Source organism: Bos indicus x Bos taurus, chromosome 22, assembly GCF_003369695.1.
Source record: "Bos indicus x Bos taurus breed Angus x Brahman F1 hybrid chromosome 22, Bos_hybrid_MaternalHap_v2.0, whole genome shotgun sequence".
NCBI classification, from domain to species: domain Eukaryota; kingdom Metazoa; phylum Chordata; class Mammalia; order Artiodactyla; family Bovidae; genus Bos; species Bos indicus x Bos taurus.
In genome coordinates this window covers 6,482,878-6,506,612 of record NC_040097.1, presented here as the reverse complement: position 1 = coordinate 6,506,612, position 23,735 = coordinate 6,482,878, and the positions used below count along the sequence as shown (strand labels likewise).

Here is a 23,735-nt window from a genome sequence, read left to right as displayed (position 1 = left end):
GAGCGGGCAGCGCCCTGTTGGGGGTAGAGGGTGTTGTGGGTCTGGCCTGGCTGCGCCTTTAACTCCTGTGGCTTCTCCTCCCTCCCCAACACCCTCTCCGCGGCCTGGCACACGGACACCCAGAGGCAGGTGAGTGGGCAGTTCGGGAGAGGCCTCAGGGCGTGTCCACCGCATGTGCAGGCCCGAGGCCTGCCCTCGCCCCCGCGCAGAGCTGCCCCGCGTGCCCTCCGGCTGCCTGTTGCATGCAGTGCTCGCTGTGCACGCGGCTGCCTCCTCCCCTCACCTGTCCCGTGTCCCCTGTGCTCCCCCTTAACCCCAGCATCCCGCTTCAGGCCGGTTTCCCTGCGCCTGCTGTCGGAGGGGGGAGTGGCCCAGGATTCTCGGGGAAGGGTCATCTTTCCAGGTGGTCTCAGGATGGGGGCGCGGGGGGGGGGGGCAGCTCACGCCTACAGAGGCCTGAGGGGTTACCCCTTGGTTGTTTGCCACAGGGAAGCCTGGTCGCTGTGCAGCAGCGATCTTGGGCACCCTTGGTCCTGTGGAAGGAAAGGGCGGGCAGGGGTAGGAAAGGCAGGCCCTGCTTGCTGTGCTGCTCGGCACCCCTCCCCGCCCTCTGAGAAGACCACCCGCCTCCCCCGGCGCTCCTCCCCACCCTCTGAGGAGCGCCCCCACCCACCCTCTGAGGAGCGCCCCCGACGCCCCTCCGCACCTGAGGAGAACCCACCCCTGGCGCCCCTCCCCACCCTCTGAGGAGCCCTTCCCCACCTTCTGAGGAGCCCTGCCCCCCGGCGCCCCTCCGCGCCCTCTGAGGAGAACCCACCCCCGACGCCCCTCCCCACCTTCTGAGGAACCCCAGCCCGGTGCCTTTCCGCGCCCTCTGAGGAGCCCCCCGGCGCCCCTCCACGCCCTCTGAGGAGAACCCACCCCCGCGCTCCTCCCCACCTTCTGAGGAGCCCCCTGGCGCCCCTCCTCGCCCTCCGAGGAGCGCCCCCGACACCCCTCCCTGCCCTCTGAGGAGCCCCCCGGCGCCCCTCCTCGCCCTCTGAGGAGCCCCCCGGCGCCCCTCCGCGCCCTCTGAGGAGCCCCCCGGCGCCCCTCCCTGCCCTCTGAGGAGCCCCCAGCCCTGGGCCTCGGCGCTCTGCTGTGCGGGGGCCCCAGCACGCTGACCCTCTGTATCCCATTCTCCCCGCAGGGCATCGAGCGCCTCCAACGAAAGAAGCAGCGCAGGGAACGCAGGGGCAGCTGGAAGTCGGTCAAAGAGACCTTCGGCGGGGACTTTTCCCTGAACTGGTTCAACCCCTTCTCCGGACCGTGTCACCCAAAGCCGCTCAGCGACAGAGACTGGGTGCGACAGGTGTCCTCGGTGTCGGACACGGAGAACACAGAGACGACGACAACGACGACAGAGGAGCCGTCGGAGGAGCCGAAGAACGAGGACTTCGTGGAGCTGGTCGATGAGTGACGCTGCGGGCGGGGCCGGCACCGGGCCTCGCTGGCGGCAGCCCGGGGCACCTGGGCACCCCCACGCGCTCCCCTCACGCCCCTGACCTCTGACCCCCGACCCCCTCCCCACGCCGGGCCAGGTCAGGCGGCGGGGGTGGCCGCAGCGTGACGGAGGCAGACGAGAGCCCTGCTGTGAGCTCCCCACCCTGTGAGGGATTGTCAGGAACCATCCTCCGAGGCTGGGCAAGCTTCTCAGCCTGCACAGCCTCACCCAGCAAAGGAAGCTCCGAGCAGGGCAGCCCCAGGGCAGAAAAGAACTTGCCTCTCTGTCCTTCCTTGGGGTGTCTGTCTTCTCTTGAGAAGGTTGGGGCCCAGGCTCCTGGCTTTTGGGAACTAAGGCTGTGAGGCGGTGACGGAAGGACAGAGCAGGGCTGGCCTTGGGAACCTGGGGGGGATGCCAGCATTAGCAGAGATGGGCCTGGGCAGGCGGCAAGGATCCTGGCTGCTCCCCAGAAAGGGCTACCCACCACCAACCCCCTTGCCTGCCTTACTGGGAGACAGCCATGGTGGCCTTGGCTGCCTCCAGGGCTCCAGCTTGGTTTGAGAGAGGGCCCCACACATGTGGGACATGCACGGTAGGCACGAGCCTAAGTTGTGACAGCAGCACCCAAACAGCTCGCATTCCACAGACACCAGAAGCCCAGTCCACTCCGAGGCATCCTGTCCCAGGGCTAAGACTCTGTCCACTCCCGGTGGAGGGGCAGAAGGACAACCTATGTAGAGCTCCTGGAACTCCAACCTCCCCTGTGAGAACTGCATTTAACTGTCCCTCCTGAAAAGAGTCTAACCACCCACATGGGCAGAACTGACCAGAAAATCTGGCCTAAGAGTCTTAGGCCTGTTCTCCCAAGACAGTGTCCTTTCTTGGGGCGTCTCTCTCAAACCATGAATGGGGGTCAGGGCCTGCCGATTGAGAAGCAGGAAGGTCCCCTGTCACACACACAGACCTTCCACACTACCAGGCTGAGCCGGGACCCTGCTCATCCCTTGTGAAGCCTGAAGTGTCCGTGATCATTCCTGAAGGCCTGAGCAGAGCGTCCTGGGTTCACAATCCCCGTTCTCATAGCAGCTGAAGCAGCATCTTTCACAGAGTCCAGCAGAGGGTTGGCGCCCTGTGGTGACTGTGGGTAAGAAAGGAAGGCCAGGCAGTGGCCTAGTTCTGGGAGGGCACCCTTGGGCATTCCATAAAGGTGGCGATTGTCAGAGAGACACTGCCGTCCATCCCCAGTGACCTGCCAGGCTCTGGGTTTTCTTGTGGAGGGGCTGCTTCTTTCCTCATCCCAGCTCTAATGATGTCTCACAAGAGGGCGACAACAGGACTCTGGCATTGATAGAGTAGTTGGCAGGGCATGGGGCCTTCCACACCCAGGCCGTAGGCCTCTTTTCTGGGTCCGTATCAGCTTTAATATTTATTAACGGCCACATAAGGGACCCTGGGGGCTCTTAAGCCTGTTAACTCACCATCTAGGCAGGATGTGGCTACGGAGGCCTGCTAGTTTTTATCCTTACCCAAAAAAGCATCCAAGGCACAGGCTTGATGGACCGTACACCCAAGAGACTCCATGCTGGGGAAGGAAAGCCATCCCAACCCCTGGAGTCCCCAGGAGGCCGTGGTTAGAAGAAGGGGAGAGGGGTCACTGGTCACTGTTTGCAGACAGCTTCAGGGGTCTCTGCTGAGTCCAAGCCTGAGGTCAAAGGCATGTGCTGAACCACAGGGCCCCTGAGAAATGTCCCTGCATGACAGGTTTGAAACTGGTCTTCCTCTGGTCATCATGGCCTGAAAGCAGAAGTACCCACCAGGCCCAAAGCCACTTCTGCTTTCAGATTGTTGGGTGCAGAGGCCTTTCACCTGCACAGAGTGGGACCCAGCCCCGACCCCTCTCCTCGCTGAGCCCATCTTCCTCCACACTAGACACATGAGACCATGTCCCAGGAGAGGCACCTGGGCCGTGTGGGAATCACCTGCCCAACCCTAAGCCTCGTGGCCTTGCACCAGCAACCACAGTGGCCTTCTCTCCATAGTGGCTGTCGCCAGTGTGATATTCTGCTTAACCCCAAACTTACCACTGGGCAACTGATGTCAGAACAAGCTGAGGGCTGCAGGGAGGGAGGCCAGGCACAAGCCTCCACCTCTTTGTTTGAATAAAAAGCTCTCTGGTCCACCTCAGCTGCCAGAGTCTCGTGTCTTCATGGAGCTCCCAGTCTAGACCCCTGGGCTGCATCCTGCCTCTCAGGTCACCTTGAGGACATCTCTAAGCCTCTTCTCTCCCATTTGTGGCCCAGGAGACAAGTGTCACATAGCTACACCCTTGTCTTGGGATTTTCTTCCCGTGGTATTTCCAGCAGGAAGAAAACTCACCTTTTATGCACCAAACATTGATGGAGCATCTACTGTGGACATTTGGGCCAAGAGGCCCAGAACTGAAGGTCCTTGACTCTAGAGCCGAGGCCTCCACCTCTGAATTTCCTGCAAATTTCACATAAAATATCTCTCATTCAGCCCACACGGTGCTACATGGTGCCTCTGCCAGTGTGTGTCCAGTTGGGGGGGCGGTTATGGCCTTAGAGGGAGGAGCAGGCATCCCCAACGGGGTCCAGAACAAAGAAGCCTGACCCCAGAAAGAGACAGTCCCTTGACCTGGGAAGTTCGGAGGATCAGATGGCTCTCCAAGTTCCCACATGGTCCCAGCATAAGACACTAAGAAGCTTGTTCACAGAAAGAGAAAAGTGACCCAGAGGACCACATGGTCATCTAGAAGGCATCGGAGTTTAGTTAAATGTGTACTGATCATCTGAGCAAGTCTCTGGAGGGCAGCACCCAGAGAAGAACTGCACGTAACACAAGGGCTTTGTGTTGGCACAAGGAGGTGCCTCCTTCTGGGATGACCACCATCCCCCCAGGAAGGGACATATCCCTGCCCGAGGGAAGGTGGTTCTCCCTCCCGGGCTGGGCCACCTCCCTGTGGCCAAGAGCCTGTTGGCAGGCCGAGGCCATCTCTCCAGGTCCCTGTACTCCTGCCCACAGCTCTGCTTCTAGGCCCGCCATATGGGGCCACTAGCATCAGTCAGATGAGGTGGGGCACTAGGCGGGAGCCTTCATGGAGGCACTCCTTGGGATTCTTCTTTACCCCAAAGGTCAGGATGGGTCACCCTTCTTTAACCCCCTTCTTTTCCTGGAGCTGGTTCAAGTCAGGGCCCTTCTGGCTGGCCTGCCTGCTTTCACACCCTGAGGTGGAGGCCCACGGGGTCACTGAGGCGGCTTTATCCCTGGGGGTCAAGGAGTGAATGGGAGGTACAGGGTGATAGATTTTAACCTCCTTGACCGTGAGAGGGAGGAACTGAAGCAATAGGATCAGCAAATTCACTGGCCACTCTAGGGCCACGTCCAAGGTGGTTCATAAGGGCAGGCCTTCTTGAAAAGGGAAGCTTGGGTCTGGGGGCATCAGGGGACGCAGAGCTGACCCTGCTCAGCTGGGCAGGGGCCTGTGATGGGCCGGCTGACGTGAGGAGCAGGGGTGTAGAGGGGGATGTTTTGGGTGTTAAGAGTGGGAGTGAAATGTCTGGATGAGAACAAGGTGAGGAGCCTGTGGCTTCCTTGGAGAAAGTCCAGAGGCTGTTTGGCGGGAACAGGTAGGCAGGGTCCTGCACCAGGATGGGTGGAGCCATTCACCATCTTCCCCCGTCCCTCCCCCTGCCCCGTGTCAGCCCCCTTGAAGTTTCCTGATCTTAACTTACCATGATCAAGTAGGTGGGACCACTGGCTCACCCACCACCATCACCAGGGGGCTGGGGCTTCTTCCACGTGGAAGACTGGAAATGGCCCCTGCACTGCAGGTGCCTTGAAGGCCCACCAGCTGTGAGGAAGTGCAGGCAGGGGTCATGAATTTTGGTTTCGGGTATCACAGTTTCAAGTTGCCTGAAGTTGTCAAAAGTCAAAGGCAAGCAGACAGCACGTGGTCCTCAGTCCTGCGTCTGGTTTGGGCCTGGGCTTGGTGTTTGCTGAGGTCTGTAGGAAAGGCCCTGTCCCCCTGCTGGCCCTTGGGCCCCCTCTGGGAGGAAGGAGAGGTGGGAGTGAGGGGCAGAAGTCCTCAGACTTCAGGCAAACACAGCGGAGAGAGAAGACACCTTCAGCAGGCCCAGCCAGGGTGGGCAGAAGGCTCCAGTCAGCTGCTGCTTCCAGGGCTGATGTGCACTGGGACTGAAGAGGTGGTCCCTTCTCACGGGGCGAGTGGGCAGCAGCTTTGGGCTTCTGATAGCCTAGGGTCCAGGGAGGGCCTCTGGGGCTGTGGACGCCTTTGGTTCTGATCACAGACAGCCGTGGTCCAAAACTCAAGGTGGCAGGGCAGGACTCTGGGACCCAGGCTGGGCATTTCTACTGTCAATAAGGTGACCCTGTGATTCCACGTGACCTGGCCCAGTGCTTGTGATGCTGTGGTTGGTTGGCCTTTGAATGCTATCTTTCACCCAGCTAGCTCTTGAATCTGCCCTCATATGAGTAATCAAGCCTGATCATCTGAAATCTAATGAGTAATAAAATCTAATTATCTGAAAGCTAATATCTAAGGTTTCCTTGGAAGAAAAGCTATGACAAACGTAGACAGCATATTAAAAAGCAGAGACATCACTTTGCTGACAAAGGTCCGTATAGTCAAAGCTACGGTTTTTCCAGTAGTCATGTATAGATGTGAGAGTTGGACATAAAGAAGGGCACCAAAGAATTGATGCTTTCAAACTATGGTGCTGGAGAAGACTCTTGAGATTCCCTTGGACAACAAGGAGACCTAACCAGTCAATCCTAAAGGAAATCAACCCTGAATATTCATTGGAAGGACTGATGCTGAAGCTCCAATACTTTGGCTACCTGATGCAAAGAGCCAACTCATAGGAAAAGACTGATGCTGGGAAAGATTGAAGGCAGGAGGAGAAGGGTATGACAGAGGATGAGATGGTTGGATGGCATCACCAATTAAATGGACATGAGTTTGTGCAAACTCCAGGAGATGATGAAGGACAGGGAAGACTGGGGTGCTAGAGTTCATGGGGTCGCAAACAAAAATCCCTAGGCAAGAAATGCTTAAATGTTCAACCAAGGCTCAGAACCGGTCAGAGCTGCCACCTCCTTCCGGGGCATCAGGCAAAGTCTAGTTGGTGATGAGAACAGTCTTCTCAGCAGGAACCTAATGAGAAATTTCTTCTCAGCAGGAACTTGATGAAAATTTCTTGAGTCCAGGTTTTGTTAGGATGCCTTGTATGTGGAATCTGATGGGTTTCCCCTGGCTTCACTGTCCTAGAAAATTCAAAGACACACAACCATTCAGTTGGCGGGGAGTGCTGCGGGAGAGGGGAGGGGCGCTGTGTGAGAAGCCGGGAGTCCCAGCCTCAGCTCAGCCTCTTTGAAGGGTCCTGGCTGGTCCTGGGCAGGGCACATGGGCGTCCACACTGCGTGCTGTGAGAAGTACCTAGGAGCTGTAGATGATTACTAAGGATGAGATCCAGGCTGGAGAGTCAGTTGCAGCCGTTAGGGCTGGAACACGCTGCCAGGGCTGGGCGGGGATGTCAGTAGCATTTCTGCCATATAAATGGCACTGCGTATAAACCGATGAGCTGAAATCAATTTCAACCTCCAACTTGCTGAGTCTGATCCACACACCGATTTTTACAACTTGAATTATTAAAGAAGACCTTCACACTGTAGAAGAACAGACATGCTCCTCTAGCTTATTCTGAAAGATCAGAAGATCCAGAAGTACAGCGCTCAAGTTCCTACACAGTCTCAGTTAGCCAAAGTGAGCAGCAGCACCTACTGTTTACAAGGTACCTCAAACATCCCTAGAGACATGACTGCCTGGAGACACGTGTGTTTTCCCCAACTCCTCTCAGGAGGTGGGAGAAATTTTCTGCTAAGCCACTTAGGTGAGGGTGGGGAGTGAAATTCCCCAAGAGAAACTCTTGACGCTTAAGTCGTGAAAGACCCCTCACTACCTTTGGGGGTGGGGTGGGGTGGGGGGTGTGGGGAGGGCAGGAGGTGCGCACCTGCAGGAAAGAGTTGCTAAGAAGCTTTTCACTGTAACTTTTGCATCTTTAGAATTTTGTACTACGTGCAAATAATTACTTATTCCAAAAATTAAAATGTTAAAGATTCAGTTGAGCGAAAACTTAAAAAAAAATTGCCTATTGATGCATCACTTCTTCAGAAAATCTAATTTGGAAAAGCAAAGTGTTATTTGTCTTAGGAATACACCTGGCCTGAAGACTAAGCCAACCAGGGCACCCCCCAGGGATCTTAGGGACCCACCCCAAGCCAAGACTGAGCTCCAGGCAGGAGCCCTGTCTGCCTCTAGTGGCTCACCTCTACTGGGAGCTTAGCATACTGGAAAGATACAAATTCCTGAGAGGTGGTCATTTCTTCAGACTCTAGAATTTCTGCAATGATGAAACCTTTGATGATTGGGTCATCATCAAACATAGGGAGTCCAAGTAGGTATTGGAATCCAAGGACACAGTTTCTTCAGATGCTGCCAAAGAGCCAGAGAGAAGGGATGTGGTAATTTACTACAGTCCCCCAAAACGAGTTACCATCAAGCACAGAATTAGATGAAATCTGGATGGACAGAACTGGGTTACTTTGGGTAAGTCTCTTCCTCTTTCTGGAAAACAAGCAGCTGAGCTCAAGATGAAATAACAATTGCGTTATCCAGGCTCCCATCCTGAGTCCATGGAGACATCACCAGCTTTAGGACTTTCTGCCCATTCTCAACTGCCCTGGCTACCCACAAACCTGGTTAGAGTAGGCATTTGAGACAAAATCTTTGCCATCATAAAAGACTTCCGGTGCTACTTCTAGCACCCCTGATTCATGACTGTGATGGACCCCACGCTTCTGGACTAGTAGTCTCTTTGGCCCCCATTTTCTCTGTGCATAGATTCCTTGTAACTATCAAGTGGTAGCTACTTAGGAAATGTTCATTTGTGTTAACTCACAAACCGTGAAAACCAAGTCCTCTGAAGCAGGGACACACGTGCACATGGGGGTTATCATCCACCCTTGGACACAGGCAGACCAGTCTCAGGAGGAAGCTACATGGCCTAATGGTAGGGGGTGGGGTCCTGCAAGGTCTCCACGAGAGGTTTGGAACAGTAAGGGTTGGGAGGTCAGACATGGGGGGCATGAGTTAAGACAGGAATCAAAGAGATGTTCACTTCCTGAGCCAGCTGTGCAGGACTTCCACGGGGCAAATGTGGGACAGTCCTAGCACAAACAGTTAAGAACAGGAACAATCGTAAACCACTGGGGACAAATGAGATCCTTGAGCCCACACAGAGAGATTGTTTCATAGATGGATAGATGGTTGATAGATCAGACAGACAGATGATAGACTGGGGTGAAGGAAGGGTTTTGGTTACAGAATACCAGGGCCCAGTAGGTAAGCATGGAGGGAGAGCTGAAGTTGGGAAATGACTGTGAAACCATCAGAGAAGGTTGGTTCAGACATGAGTCATGCATGCACACTCAGTTGTGCCTGACTCTTTGTGACCCTATGCACTGTAGCTTGCCAGGCTTCTCTGTCCATGGGATCCTCCAGGCAAGGATACCTGAGTGAGTTGCCATGCCCTTCTCCAGGGGATCTTCCCGACCCAGGGACTGAACCCACATTTTGTGCATTAGCAGGTGGGTTCTTTACCACTGAGCCACCTGGGAAGCCCCAGCATGAGCTGTCAGTGGAGACTAAATTGTTGGGGGCGGGGGGCGGGGGCACGGCGGGGAATGACAGGAATGATTTTCATGAGGACCAGCATATTTGCATGACCTCATTTACTTGTTTACTCCAACGAACTTTGTCCTTTCTGAAATGAAATGGGAAGGAGTTGAAATGTCTCAGGGTGTGTGAAGCAGCAAAAGCTGAGATGCTGGGTGACACAGCAGAGACTGAAGTAATGCAGACATAGCCAGGGCACACTTAAGAGCCTTAAAAACCGGAAGAGCCACAAAAGGATGCTCCAAGGAGCCTCCCAAGAGGACCTGGCAGTGATCATGCCTTGGTTTTAGACTTCCAGCCTCCAGAACTGTGAAAGAATACGTTTCTATTGGGTTAGCCACCAATTTTGTGGCCATTTGTTTCTGCCCTAGGAAAGGAATTCAGGGCACAGAGTCCATGTGTAGTACTGGAGCGTCCTCGCCCGCCGCCTCCTTGAGGCCCTGCAGTGTGACTCAGCACCCTCATGCGGGTGGGCTCACGAGGTCAGAGCAGTGCTGGGACTGCAGGAAGCCATACCTCAGCCATAATTTTTATTTTTTTTTAATGCTTTTGTTTTCTGTAGTTATTGCACCTGGGTGGGTGGAAAAGACTGAAATGTCAACTGCCCGTAATGTCATATCATAAATGCTGGGGAACCATCCCGACCAGGGTAAGCTGTGAGGGAAGTGTTGGCAGGATACGACTTCCTTGTTTTTTGCCACCAGTAGGCGAGTTGGAATTTAAATCCTCTCAGTATTAAAAAACAAAACCAGTCTGCATAATGGATGATGTTTGCTGTAACTTCTGCCTCTTGGAGTCTCAGGAGAGAGATGACAGATGGAGACACACTGGTAGGGTTTTAAAAGGCAAAGTTGCTCTTATACCGAAGTTAGCGATAGTTGCTAAGGCTCTCTTGTGAGACCATCAGCCTATCACTTTTCAGCTTGTGTGTGGATTTCTGGCGGCGGCGGGGGGCGACTGTCCAATCAGGACTCAAAAATGACAAGACGGCAACTTCCCTGGGGCAGGGGGTGGTCCAGTGGTTAGGACTCTGTGCTCTCACTGCCAAGGACCAGGGTTCAATCCCTGCTCAGGGAACTAAAATCCCAGAGGCCAAGTGGCGCAGCCATAACATAACATAAAATATTGTAAGAGATATGGACAGATATGCTCCTGAATTTGAAGAACACTTGCCTGGGTAGAGTCAGGAAGGAACTGGCAGGCAGAGAGTAGCCAAGTCCCAGGCCTGGAAGTGGGGATGGGATTTCAACTTCCCTCCGAGAACTACAGCTCACCCCAGTTGCTCTTACTCCAAAAAAATGAGGAAAGGAAAAAAATCAGGACAGAATTGAGATCACACACCTGGCAGCTTAAACTTAGAAAACAAAGCATTTATTAATCCAGTTTTTCTTCTCTTGCTTTAATACAGAAGCATGAGGCTGATGGTCTGGTGACATCGATGTGAAGCCAAAAGCCCAACCAGTCCTGATTCCAAAATCCCGTGACTGGCCTTCGTTAGGCAACAGGATTGCAGTTACAGTGTGGTCTCAAGTCCATACAGGAAGCTGACCAACCCCAGGGTCTCCTGCACCTGCCGGGGCCTGCTGGGTGGGCCGGGAAACATGAGAATCAACAGCACAGTGCAGACGGATGGAGGCGGCGGCTTCGGGCAGAACACTGCCGAGCTGTACTTCCCCTGACAGAAGCTGGAGCTGTCCACCCACAAGGCTTCTTGGTCATGGGCCCACTTCCCTGGGCAGCATCCTCCTCTGGCCCAGGGTCGGAAGGCTGAGCACCCAGATCGCCCTGAGCTGCGGTCCCCACATGCCAGCCCGAGCCTGAGCCGCCATGACTGTCTTTCCAGCGGGTCTGCCCAGCCGGCTGGTGCTACCGCTGCTTGTGCGGAAGGGGCTTCCTGGGCGGTGGGAGCTCCCTGTGGATCAGGGTGAGTCCACAGAGGATGAGGAACACTCCACCCCACCACAAGACCTCCTGGCACTCTCCGTACAACACAAAACCCAGGAAGGCCTGTGGGACAGAGACAGCTGTGAGGCTGGGTGGACACGTGCCTGCAGGGTGGGTGGGCACCACCTGACTCCCCTGTGGCCGAGTGCCTCCCAGGGCAGGAAGAAAGGTCTGGAGCTGGAAGTCTTGGGCCTGAAACCCAGCTGTGATCTTCAACAAGTCTCACCTGTAGAAGTGGGGCGGGTACCTCCTCATGGCACTGGACCAGCAGAGGGAACAAGAGAGGCCAGCAGAGGCCAGCAGCCAGGCCCTGCACACAGCCAGCCCAGCACGCCCGCCCTGCTTGGACTGCACGCTGACTGGCTCAGCCCCACTGGGAGGGAAGAACCTCCACCCTCCATGTCTCCTGCCTGAGTTCACATATCCTTGTGGAGCAGCAAACAAATAGGCTTTCGACAGCTGGACTTCCTTGCCATCTAACTTGAGAAGGTCACCAAGTTTGAGAGGTTGGAGGAGAAGCCACAGGGAGTCAAGATACCGCCCAACCTCTGCTTCGGTTCCTGTCCCTTCTCCTAGGTGGGAAAGCAGGTGTTGCCCAAGGACAACCCACCCAGAACCCAGGTTTGGGACAGAGGAACCATACACTCAGGCTACTCACCGAGTTGAGGATGTTTGAAAAAGTCACTGTGACAGATGCAATGGCTGAAGACATAGACAAACTGAGGCCCCGGCTAAAGAACGTCCACATCAGAGAATTGGTGGTAGCCATCATAATAATGCCTAAGACGCAGAAGCCCACGTTCACCTGCAGGAGAAAGGATCACTGCAGCCATGGTCAGCCCTGGACAAGCTTGACCAGCAGCCACCCTTACAGCCACCCAGGGTCACAGTCACTGCTGGCAGCCAGGCCACCACAGCCTGGGGGTCCTCAGAGCTTTCTTGCATAGGACTTCACTTAACCCTCAGCCAGTGGCACACTCATTTAACAGCTGAAACAAACTCAGAGAAGACATTTATTTGGCCATTGTACTAACCATGTGACCTTGGGCAGAAGTAAAGTGCTAATTCATATCCCGTTATCTCCTATTGAACACCAGTCTGTTATGGCCCTACAGTGACCAGCACAGCAGGGGAAGTTCAGTCCTAGTGGGCCAAGTAGTTACCCCAGTCTGAGTAAATGAGGGGCAGGGTCCTCACATGCCAGAATCAGGTAACACAGGAATTGGTGGTCTCCCTGCTGTCCGATGCAGCCTATAAGCCACTCAGCCAGGTCCCACCAGGCATTCTTGAGCTTTTACTCGGTAGCAGGCCCTGGGCTAAGTGTTACATTTTTATTTATTCCTTAACTTCATTTTACAGATAAGGAACCTGAGGCATTAAGGAGCTTGCCTGAAGTGCCACAGCTTGGGGGAGCCACCAGGATTCAGGCCCAGGCAGTGGGACTCCATGCTCTGAACTAGGACACAGCATGGGAAACCACACCTGGGAGTGTCTGACTAGTGATCCCAGGTGTCTCTTGGAGAACATGCAGATTTCATTCATTCGTTTGTTTCAGGAGAGTACTGAGAGAACAGAGGATCTTTAGAAGCCTCCTACACAAAGGACATGCGGACCCCTTACTTGGTTTTGAGTTATTAACCTGCGTGCAGAGAGCCGCTTCCCCTGGGGATGGCACTCATCTACACCTCCTCTTCTTTCTCCTGACAGTTTTCCAGCAGCTGAATATATGGTGTCTTGAGGAAGGAGTGTCTCTGTATAATTTACACAGAAGCCCCATTATGTGCCAGCGGCAGCCTACTTATGTAAAGGCTTATGAAGGTCTGCTGCACAACTGAGAAAACAAGAAAACCTCATGGCTCATGGTTACTCATCTTACTTTGGACCACTTACTCCAATGAGAATTATACACGTCAGGATACCAACCTCAAGCATGGCAGTGCCCACTGGATTAGCCCTTAACAGGCTTAAACCTAAAGAACCAGACTGTCTACTGTCTCAGTTGAGGACTAACCCTGAGTTGCAGCAGCTGCAATGAAAACTCTACCAAGCAGAACCTGGCCTATTTGACTTGAGATGGGACCTTAGCAGACGTGGGGAGGCAGTTCAAGAGTTCTCAGCATTGGGGAAATATCCAGAACGGTTGTCTCAATCTTCCTTTTATAGGACATCCCAAATTCCCTGGCAGGTGGGTTGACCAGTCAAAACACCCGTTAAAGACGGAGTTGGACAACAGGCTTCTCACCTTAAGAGTCACGTGGAGAGAAATGCTCAGGCACAAAGGGCTTAAAATGAAAGGTAGAGAGTGGATGTAGGAGGTGTGCGTCTTCCCCGAGAGTGAACTAGCCCAGTCGGAGGGCAGATTTTTGGGGTCCCTGGTAAGGTAACAGGCCTCAGTCCCCAACGTCTCTTACCACCTACATTGGACGAGGGCTGGGCGTGATTCCAAGTCGAGGTATGCTCTTCTGCCCCCGCTGTTCTGCAGCGCCCGGTTACGGATGGGCCCCCCAACCCACCCCTCAAAACAGACCCGCGGGGGTCGGACGGCCCCAGCGCCGCCAGCCCCGCCCCGCCCCGGAGCCCCGCAGCGCCCCTCCTCCGCCTGGCCCCTCCCGCCGGCCCACCGCAGCAGCGCCCCCGGCTCAACCTCTCTGCCGAAGGCCAGCTTGGCGGAGGCGGCGGCCAAGGCCCCGAACGCGCCGGCGCACAGGCAGTTGAACACGCCCCAAAAGCGGCGCCGCATCGCGCCGGCCTGGAGGTGCGGGGGGAATCCGGCAGAAGTGTTAGGGTAGGCGGCGGCGCACACCCCTCCGCCTCCGGGCAGCGGTCTTCCCGCCATGGCGCTCGCAGCCACCTCTCGGGGTGCCAGCCAGCGGCTGGGCCGGAGGCGCGCGACGATTGGACGGCGGCCTCACGTGAGCGCCGCACCACGTGAGTGGGACGGCCAATTGCGGCTCCGGGATGGCCTCGAAGAGCGGGACCGCCGCAGTCTTCCTGGCGGTGGTCGGTTTTCCGCGTTAGGTTTAGGCTTTCGCAGGAGCACTCCTGCACCGATATATCCAAGGCTGACTGTGATCACTGTTGTAGAACAACTCCTCGTGACTCAGCAGTTTCAACCCCTGTTACTTGGTGGGGTCCAGCATCAGTTTCCCTTAAGAATTGTTTAAAATGCCTAATCCCAGGTTCTCTGCCCCACACCCATTGAATCAGAATCTACATTTTTAACAAAACCCCCAGGAGACTGACCTGCACCTCCTAGAAGCACAAAATGGAGAGATGCAGATAGGAGAGGGCGCTAGAGATCTGCAGGCTCAGTAAGAAAGCGGAGTTGGAGTTGAGGGCTGGGGAGGGAGGTTAGGGCTTCTGGCAGCTCAGATGGCCCAGATGGTTACATGCACATTGTAGGAAATTTACAAAGTATAATCAGAAGAAAATGTCATCCATCATCACCCCACTGAGATACTCAGGATTGACATTACTTCCACTTTTCCATACACTTAAATACTGCTAAAATGTTTTCACTTAAGAAGTAGTACATTTCTCTGAAAACAAACTGTCGTTGGGAATTTCCTGGTCGTCTAGTGGTTAAGACTCTGCTTCCACAGCATGGGGGGCACAGGCTTGATTCTTGGCTGGGAAACTTAAGACTGGCATGCCATGTGACAGGGATAAAAATAATTTAATTTTCAAAAGATATATGTGCTTAGTTGCTCAATTGTGTCCAACACTTTGAGGTCCCATAGGCTGTTCCAGCCAGGCTCCTCTGTCCATAGGATTCTCCGGGCAAGAATTCTGGAGTGGGTTGCCATTCCCTACTCCAGGAGAATCTTCCCCACCCAGGGATCCAACCCACATCTCTTGAGTCTCATGCCTAATCCCCAGCACCTGTGAATGTGAATATATTTGGAAATGGGTCAACTGTAATCAAATTAAGATGAGGTCATTAGGGTGGGCTGTAATCTGACTACTGTCTTTAGAAGAGAGGAAGACACAGGGAAGAATGCCCTGTGACCACAGAGGCGGAGATTGGAACGCTGTATCTACAAGCCGAGAAACACAGGGTTGCCAGCAACACCACAAGGTAAGAGAGGCATGGAACAGCTTGTACTCTTGAGGCGTGAGCCTTGCTAGCACCTGGATTTTAGACTTCTAGTCTCCAGAACCGGAGAAGGCAATGGCACCCCACTCCAGTACTCTTGCCTGGAAAATCCCATGGACAGAGGAGCCTGGTAGGCTGCAGTCCATGGGGTCGCTTAAAGTCAGGCACGACTAAGCGACTTCACTTTCACTTTTCACTTTCATGCATTGGAGAAGGAAATGGCAACCCACTCCAGTATTCTTGCCTGGAGAATCCCAGGGACAGAGGAGCCTAGTGGGCTGCCATCTATGGGGCCGCACAGAGTCGGACACGACTGAAGCGACTTAGCAGCAGCAGCAGCAGCAGCAGTCTCCAGAACTGTGAGAGAATATGGTTTGGTTGTGTTAAGCCACCTGGTTTGTGCCAGTTCGTTGTGGCAGACCTAGGGAGCTCAAATAGCTGAGACAACCCAAGCCTGTGTATTACCAGCTTCCCTAGTCCACCACCTTCTCCCACCTGCAAGGCTGCTATCCCCTGTAAGATGGGGGGCCCTCCCGCTGATCCAGCTGGCCCTGTGGGTCACATAACTCCTATTGTTAAGTCAGTCACCACAAATCAGGGACCCCATTGATTCAGTCAGCACCCTTATATCACTTGACTCCCATATACTGATATTAAACCAGCCCCCTAAATCCATCACTCTCCCCTTCATGGAAGCATAATAAAGGAAAGAAAAAAGTGTCCAAAAGTAGTCAGTGCATCATCAAGGCTTCCTTTTTAGTATTCCTATAGAATGGCATTTTAATAGATTACAAATTTATTGAAGATGTACCTACATGGTAACAGTCTTGTTTTAAAGGGGGATATTAATTTTTGGTGTCTTGGGGCTTCCTCGGTGGTCCAGTGGTTAAGACTCCACACTTTGAATGCACCAATGCAGGGGCCATGGGTTTGATCCCTAAATGGCAACCCACTCCAGTATTCTTGCCTGGAAAATCCCATGGATGGAGGAGCCTGGTAGGCTATAGTCCATGGGGTTGCAAAGAGTCAGACATGACTGAGTGACTTTACTTTCTTCTTTCTTTCTTGGGAAACAGAAACACACACACACAATCATTTTCAAGATGCATCAATAGTAATTGTCTTATGTTATTGACATAGAGCTTATATATTACCTTTTAGAATGCCCTGACACTTGAAAAAGTTTTAGATCTCTATGAAGATACATATAAAATATGTATGTGTTTATATATATGCACACACACATGTTAGTTTTCAAACCCATCTGAAGTATAATTTGACTGAAGCAAAAAATAGTATGTCAAAGAATCAGTAAAAGCAAACGAACTTGCTCCAAACCTTCTGATGCCAGTGGATTTCCAGCTCACTGTGAGGTCATGTCCCATTAATCTCCATCATATCTCTGCCTTCAGCTTCTGCTCCTCTCTCCTTCCTCACTCACTGGCCTCCTTATGTACCCAAGTGATAACTGGAGTATTCCAGATTTAGAATATTTGCATTTCTTCTCTCTGGGTTACTTTCCCCCCACATCCACATGGCTTGCTGGATAACCATCTTATTTATTCAAATGTCACTTGCTCAGGGCCTTTATGGTTTCCTCTATGTTTGAAAATACAGGGAATTCCCTAGTGGTCCAGTGGTTAGGACTTGGTGCTTTCACTGTTGGGACCCAGCCTTGATCCCTGGTCAGGGAATTAGGTCTTCCCGAAGGAAATGGCAACCCACTCCAGTATTCTTGCCTGGAGAATCCCATGGACAGAGGAGCCTGGTGGGCTACAGTCCATGGGGTCGCAAAGAGTCAGACATGACTGAGTGACTTCACTTTCACTTTTCCTCATTTAGTTTTTCTTCTCACCATTATCACTTTCTAAATACACATTTTATTTTAATTTTGCTTGTTATCCGTTCTCTTGTTTAATTTTCCGCACTAGAATGTAAGGATATACGCTGCAAAAATTTATGAATTTTTTTTTTTTTTGCTGTGGTTTCCCTGGAGCCTAGATCTGTATCAGTCATATAGTAGGTACACAGTAATATTTGTTGAATGAATGAATGAACAGCTATAAAACAGATACAAAGAGACAATGCACGGGGTTTTGATGCTGTACTGTGTGTGGTGAGATTGTTGGAACTAGAGTTTAGGGCCAAGAAGAAACCGGGACCTAAATATTCATCAATAGTAAAAAATTGGTTAGTGTTTTTAAAGTTATTGACAGAGACCATAATAGTAACCATTTTTTCCCCTTGCTTAATGTTTGCCTTTCTTAACATTATGTTGTGTGTATTAAAAAGGGGGTTATGATACTTTAAAGGAGGGTCAGGTTAGAATGCGCTTCCATCATGAGTTCAAGAAAGAAAGGTCTGGAACACTGCTATAGGACAAGACTGAAGGATTTGTTTTTAGAAAGAGAGAGAAAGGAAGGGAGGAAGGCAGGCAGGAAGGAAGTGATAGGGACAGAGTAAGGGATGAGGTCATTGTTTTGTCATCGTTCGTGCGCGTGCTCAGTCGCGTCCGACACCTTATGACCCCGTGGACTGTAACCCGCCAGGCTTCTCTGTCTGTGGAGTTTCCCAGGCAAGAATACGGGAGTGGGTTGCCTTTTCCTTCTCCAGGAGATGTTCCCAACCCAGGATTGAACACATGTATCCTACATCTCCTGCATTGGCAGGCGAGTTCTTTACCACTAGCGCCACTTGGGAAGTCCAGGTAATTATTAATAAATAGTTGATTCCACTAGGGGATTCTAGTAAAGAAAAAAGTACGGGAGACCCCTGTAAGTTACTGATCACTGAAGAAAGCAGGCTTGTTCAGCAACAAAACTGTGCACCATCAGCATGAGACATGCCCGAAAACAATCAGACAATTGTGGCCTGAGACCCACATCCTGCCCCGTGAGCTCAGTAAATTAATGATTCCTCTGCGCACACTAAAAACAAACATATAAGGGAAAGGTGATATACTAAAACATGAGACGATTTACCGTTTCAGTCATGTGCCGCTGCCTTTTCACTCATTTCCATTGCGCAGTGACAGTCCTGGCTTGACATGTAGGGACAAGGAAACTCCTCCTCTCACCCGCCTGTCTGTAAGCCTCACAAGCGTCCTATTGTAGTAAATCACTTCTTATCTATCGCTTTGCCTCTTGTAGACATGGATTTGATTCCTGGTCCGGGAAGATCCCACATGCCGCGCAGCAGCTAAGCCTGTGTGACATAGTTATTGAGCCTGTGCCCTAGAGCCTGGGAGCCGCAACTGAAGCCCACGCCCCAGAGCCCGTGCTCCACAAGAGAGACCACTGCGACGAGTAGCCCCTGCCTGCCGCAGTTAGGGAAAAGGCCGAGCAGCAATGGAAACCCAGCACAGCCAAAAATAACTAAATAACAGTATTTAAAAAACAAACAAACAGAAAGCCAGGAGTCCGAGCAGATGGCAGACAAGGGTTGTAGAGAAGCATCTTACTGGGGTCTGCATTTGTTTATTTTTTTTATTTATTATAGAACAAAGAAAAAGCGGGCTGAGGAGCCGAAGTAAGAAGACCAGTGAAAGTGGTTGCAAAGATGCCCTGGTTTAGGCCTGACACCGCGAGGGAGTGTGTTAAATTCTTCTTGCTGTCAGCCATTCCCAGGTGAACTGAATAAAGGTATTGTAGTTTAATCTTCAGGCACATCGGGGGAAGGGTTCCCAGAGAGGAGCCGCTAGGAACTTATATATTTTAAGCTTATATATTTTAAGCTATAGGCAACATCCCTTTAATGATTAACTTGTCGCAAAAGCAATAGAGAACAAAGGCTAAAGTAAAAGAAGCAGACCTATTACAGAGGCAGATTTATGGATTACCTAATCCAGCCTAATTCATTTCATGAACTTTTCCTTAGGTAAAGGTTATTCTGCTGGCCTGGATGTAAATAACCATCAGTTTGTCTTCAGAATCATGTCTGAATTACCACAATATATTGAGGCTTTTCTTGCTGTATCAGAGGAGCTAACGAAAGGCAGTTCTGATCAGGCCAAAGATAAAACTGGGAAACTCACTATCATATGGAAAATTCGGGGGCACCATAACTGAACTTGGTTTCATGGATTTAAGAACAGCGAGCTGCAGGATATTCTGATAGAGAGGCATGTTGTAAGAGATGAAGGGAAATTCTGGCTCTGAGGAAGGAAGGGCCCTGTCCAGAGTCTGTCAGGATAGACTCAGCAGAGCTTGAACCAAAGTGATTGTAAGAGGGTCCTAGATCCGGTGTTTGTATGCTATTTATTTTTATTACTTCATGCTTCTATTCAGCTACTGTTTTTGAAGCCCTACTATGAGCCAGTTACCGTTCTAAGCGCTGTGCATATATCGCATTAAAAACAATCCCTGCTTTCTTCCCTTCTAAGGAGGGGAGACTGATATTAAGAAATAATTTACACGTGCAGAGCTGGGCTGATAGATTGAGAGCAGCTGCGGTGTAGGTGGGACTCGGCGAAGGGTTGGCTCCGAAGCTCAAATCTGCAGGGGAAGGAGGGGTGAGGAGACCAGAGGAAAGAAGACTCTAGACTCAAGAGCGAGCGAGTGTGAGTCTCCAAGGAGGGGCCACCTGATCTGTTTGAGGAACGCTGGGAGGTCAGTGTGGTCAGAGTCCAAGAAGCAACAGGGAGATTAGCAGGGCGGCGAGGAGGAGCCCAGACTTAGAGGGCCTTCGGCTGCTTGAATTGTGGACAAGGCCTGATGCCACATGAAGACCTTGAATGGTGTATCTGAGAAGGCCCAGCCCGGCTCCTGTGTTCATGGTAGGCATCAGGGTATGAGGGTGGAAAGAAGGGGCTTGTTTGAGGTTCCTGTGGGAAGCAGGCAAGGGAGGCTGGGGGATTTGACCAGAGCATCGGTGAAGGGTCGCGTGAGGGGTACTCAGAGTTACTGACTGGATGCTTGCTGAGTTGGAGGAAAGGAAAGAGTTAAAGGCGTTTCCATAGCTTTTGTCTTGAGAACTAGAGGAATGAAGCTGGCGTTTCCTGAAATGTGTGTTGTGCTCAGTCACGGCTGACTCTTTCCGACCCCTTGGCTTGTAGCCCTCGGAGCTTCTCTGTCCATGGGATTTTCCAGGCAAGAGTACTGGAGTGGGTTGCCATCTCCTTCCAGGGGATCTTCCCGACCCAGGGGTCGACCCTGCGTCTCCTCCATTGGCAGGCAGGTTCTTTATCGCTATGCCACCTGGGAAGCCTTCCTGAAATAGGAAGACCCCATGAAAGGCAAGTTCAAGTCATCTCTTTTAATATAGAGTTCTGTGTGTGTGTGTCTTCCCTTTGTAATTTATTGCTTACCTGTTGAAAAACTAGATTGTACGATGTATATGGTTTTCCACAATGTGGATTTTGCTGATTATTTCCCTGTGGTGCCGTTTAACATGTTCCCCTTTCCTCTGTTTTCTAGAAGTTGCCAGGTGGGGACGCTTGATGAAGTTCATGTCTGGTTTGTGTCCGTTTCACCGTAGTGCTGTGTGTGGCCCTCCGCTCTCAGGCTTCTCAGTTCATGTGTGGCTGTGTTAGCAGCCATGGATGTCCTCCCTGCTGTGTTCAGTCACTCAGTTGTGTCCGACTCTTCACAACCCTGTGGACTGTAGCCCTCTGTCTGTGGCATTCTCCAGGCAAGGATACTGGAGTGAGTTGCCATTTCCTTCTCCAGGATAATCCTCCTTCAGTTCAGTTCAGTTGCTCAATCATGTCCAACTCTTTGCGACCCCATGAATCGCAGCACGCCAGGCCTCCCTGTCCATCACCAACTCCCAGAGTTCACTCAGACTCACGTCCATTGAGTGAGTGATGCCATCCAGCCATCTCATTCTCTGTCGTCCCCTTCTCCTTCTGCCCCCAATCCCTCCCAGCATCAGAGTCTTTTCCAATGAGTCAACTCTTTGCATGAGGTGGCCAAAGTACTGGAGTTTCAGCTTTAGCATCATTCCCTCCAAAGAAATCCCAGGGCTGATCTCCTTTAGGATGGACTGGTTGGATCTCCTTGTAGTCCAAGGGACTCTTAAGAGTCTTCTCCAACACCTCAGTTCAGAAGCATCAATTCTTCAGTGCTCAGCTTTCTTTATAGTCCAGCTCTCACATCCATATATGACTACTGGAAAAACCATAGCTTTGACTAGATGGATGTTTGTCTGTAAAGTAATGTCTCTGCTTCTTAGTATGCTCTCTAGGTTGGTCATAGCTTTTCTTCCAAGGAGCAAGAGTCTTTTAATTTCATGGCTGCTGTCACCGTATGCAGTGATTTTGGAGTCCCCAAAAATAAAGTCTCTCATTGTTTCCATTGTTTCCCCATCTATTTGCCATGAAATGATGGGACCGAATGCCATGATCTTAGTTTTCTGAATGTTGAGATTTAAGCCAACTTTTCCACTCTCCTCTTTCGCTTTCACCAAGAGGCTCTTCAGTTCTTCTCTTTCTGCCATAAGGGTGGTGTTATCTGCATATCTGAAGTTATTGACATTTCTCCTGGCAATCTTGATTCCAGCTTGTGCTTCATCCAGCCTGGCATGTTGCATGATGTACTCTGCATAGAAGTTAAATAAGCAGGGTGACAATATACAGCCTTGATGTTCCCCTTTCCCGATTTGGAACCAGCCTGTTGTTCCATGTCCAGTTTTAACTGTTGCTTCTTGACCTGCATTCAGATTTCTCAGGAGGCAGGTAAGGTGGTCTGATATTCCCATCTCTTGAAGAATTTTCCACAGTTTGTTGTGATCCACACAGTCAAAGGCTTTGGCATAGTCAATAAAGCAGAAGTACATGTTTTTCTGGAACTCTCTTGCTTTTTCAATGATCCAGCAGATGTTGGCAATTTGATCTCTGGTTCCTCTGCCTTTTCTAAATCCAGCTTGAACATCTGGAAGTTCATGGTTCATGTACTGTTGAAGTCTGGCTTGGAGAATTTTGAGCATTACTTTGCTAGCGTTTGAGTTGAGTGCAATTGTGCGGTAGTTTGAACATTCTTCGGCTTTGCCTTTCTTTGGAATTGAAATGAAAACTGACCTTTTCAGTTCTGTGGCCACTGCTGAGTTTTCCAAATGTGCTGGCATATTGAGTGCAGCACTTTAATAGCATCATCTTTTAAGATTTGAAATAGCTCAACTGGAATTCTGTCACCTCCACTAGCTTTGTTCATAGTGATGTCCTTTTCATCATAGGGGACTGGAATGCAAAAATATGAAGTCAAGATACCTGCAGTAACAGGAAAATTTGGCCTTGGAGTACAAAATGAAGCAGGGCGAAGGCTAACAGAGTTTTGCAAAGAGAACACACTGGTCATAGCAAACACCCTCTTCCAGCAACACAAGAGAAGACTCTACACATGGACATCACCAGATGGTCAATACCAAAATGAGATTGATTATATTCTTTGCAGCCAAAGATGGAGAAGCTGTCTATAGTCAGCAAAAACGAGACTGGAAGCTGACTCAGATCATGAACTCCTTATTGTAAAATTCAGACTTAAATTGAAGAAAGTAGGGAAAATCACTAGACCAGGTATGACCTAAATCAAATCCCTTATGATTATACAGTGGAAGTGACAAATAGATTCAAGGCATTAGACCTGATAGAAGTGCCTGAAGAACTATGAGCGGAGGTTCATGACATTGTACAGGAGGCAGTGATCAAGACATCCCCAAGAAAAGAAATGCAAAAAGGCAAAATGGTTGTCTGAGAAGGTCTTACAAATAGCTTAGAAAAGAAGAGAAGCCAGAGGCAAAGGAGAAAAGGAAAGATACACCCATCTGAATGCAGAGTTCCAAAGAATAGCAAGAAGAGATAAGAAAGCCTTCCTCCGTGATCAATGCAAAGAAATAGAGGAAAACAATAGAACGGGAAAGGCTAGAGATGTCTTCAAGAAAATGAGAGATACCAAGGGAACATTTCATGCAAAGATGGGCACAATAAAGGACAGCAATGGAATGGACCTAACAGAAGCAGAAGATATTAAGAAAAGGTAGCAAGAATACACAGGAAAAAAAAAAAAAAAGTCCAGTGGTGTGGTTAATTACCCTAATAGTCCAGTCTGCAAAGTGCAGGCAGCTCTGAAAGTAAAATGCAACCACTTGGTTTTCTGGGAAAGGAAGCTAAGAATGCATGATTTTAAAAAATTCCACTGTTTCTATAGATTTGTTTTCAATTTTCTATGCGTGTGTGTGTGTGTGAGTGTTTGTGTGAGTGAGTGTGTGTGGGAGTGTGAGTGAGTGTGTGAGTGAGTGTGTGAGTGTGTGTGTGAGTGTGTGTGTGTGTGTGTGTGTGTGTGTCTATGCTTCTGGTAGTTGTTTTGGGCAAAAATTTACCAGAGTTCCTTGTGAACCTTCAAGTAATTCCCTTTGAGTTATTCATTTCTAATTCATGTCTTTGGCAGATGAAAGAATTCCAGAGCTGTCTGCAGGTAAACAAATAGCACACAGAATAGAGAGTT

General features: G+C 51.0%; 2 protein-coding genes across 11 annotated transcripts in view; one reads left to right on the top strand and one right to left on the bottom strand.

The window, feature by feature from the left end:
- The window catches only part of ZDHHC3 (zinc finger DHHC-type containing 3), a 59,541-nt gene extending 55,874 nt beyond the window's left edge, over positions 1-3,667 (top strand). For 3 of the 5 annotated variants that reach the window (XM_027522581.1, XM_027522584.1, XM_027522580.1), the window contains 2 exons: positions 124-129; positions 1,190-3,667. In XM_027522581.1, coding sequence (XP_027378382.1) covers positions 124-129; positions 1,190-1,459 — 276 coding nt within the window. In that variant the 3' untranslated portion in view covers positions 1,460-3,667. The remainder of the gene's footprint in view (positions 1-123; positions 130-1,189) is intronic. The other 2 variants (XM_027522585.1, XM_027522582.1) reach the window with 1 other exon arrangement.
- Positions 3,668-10,606: 6,939 nt separating this feature from the next.
- Positions 10,607-14,089, bottom strand: TMEM42 (transmembrane protein 42). Of its 6 annotated transcripts, none has more exons than XR_003507791.1 (4): positions 13,846-14,087; positions 12,841-12,952; positions 11,860-12,006; positions 10,607-11,264 (listed from the first exon to the last, which is right to left on the bottom strand). XR_003507791.1 is itself a non-coding variant. In XM_027523136.1 (3 exons), the coding sequence occupies exons 1-3, from the start codon at positions 14,035-14,037 to the stop codon at positions 10,784-10,786; spliced, it is 396 nt and encodes a 131-aa protein (XP_027378937.1). In that variant the 5' UTR covers positions 14,038-14,089; the 3' UTR covers positions 10,607-10,783. The 6 variants fall into 6 exon arrangements, 3 of the variants coding, with proteins under 3 accessions (XP_027378937.1, XP_027378938.1, XP_027378936.1); XR_003507790.1 differs by having other exon boundaries at positions 12,841-13,032; positions 13,846-13,917; XR_003507789.1 differs by lacking the exon at positions 13,846-14,087 and having other exon boundaries at positions 12,841-13,742.
- Positions 14,090-23,735: the final 9,646 nt, after the last annotated feature.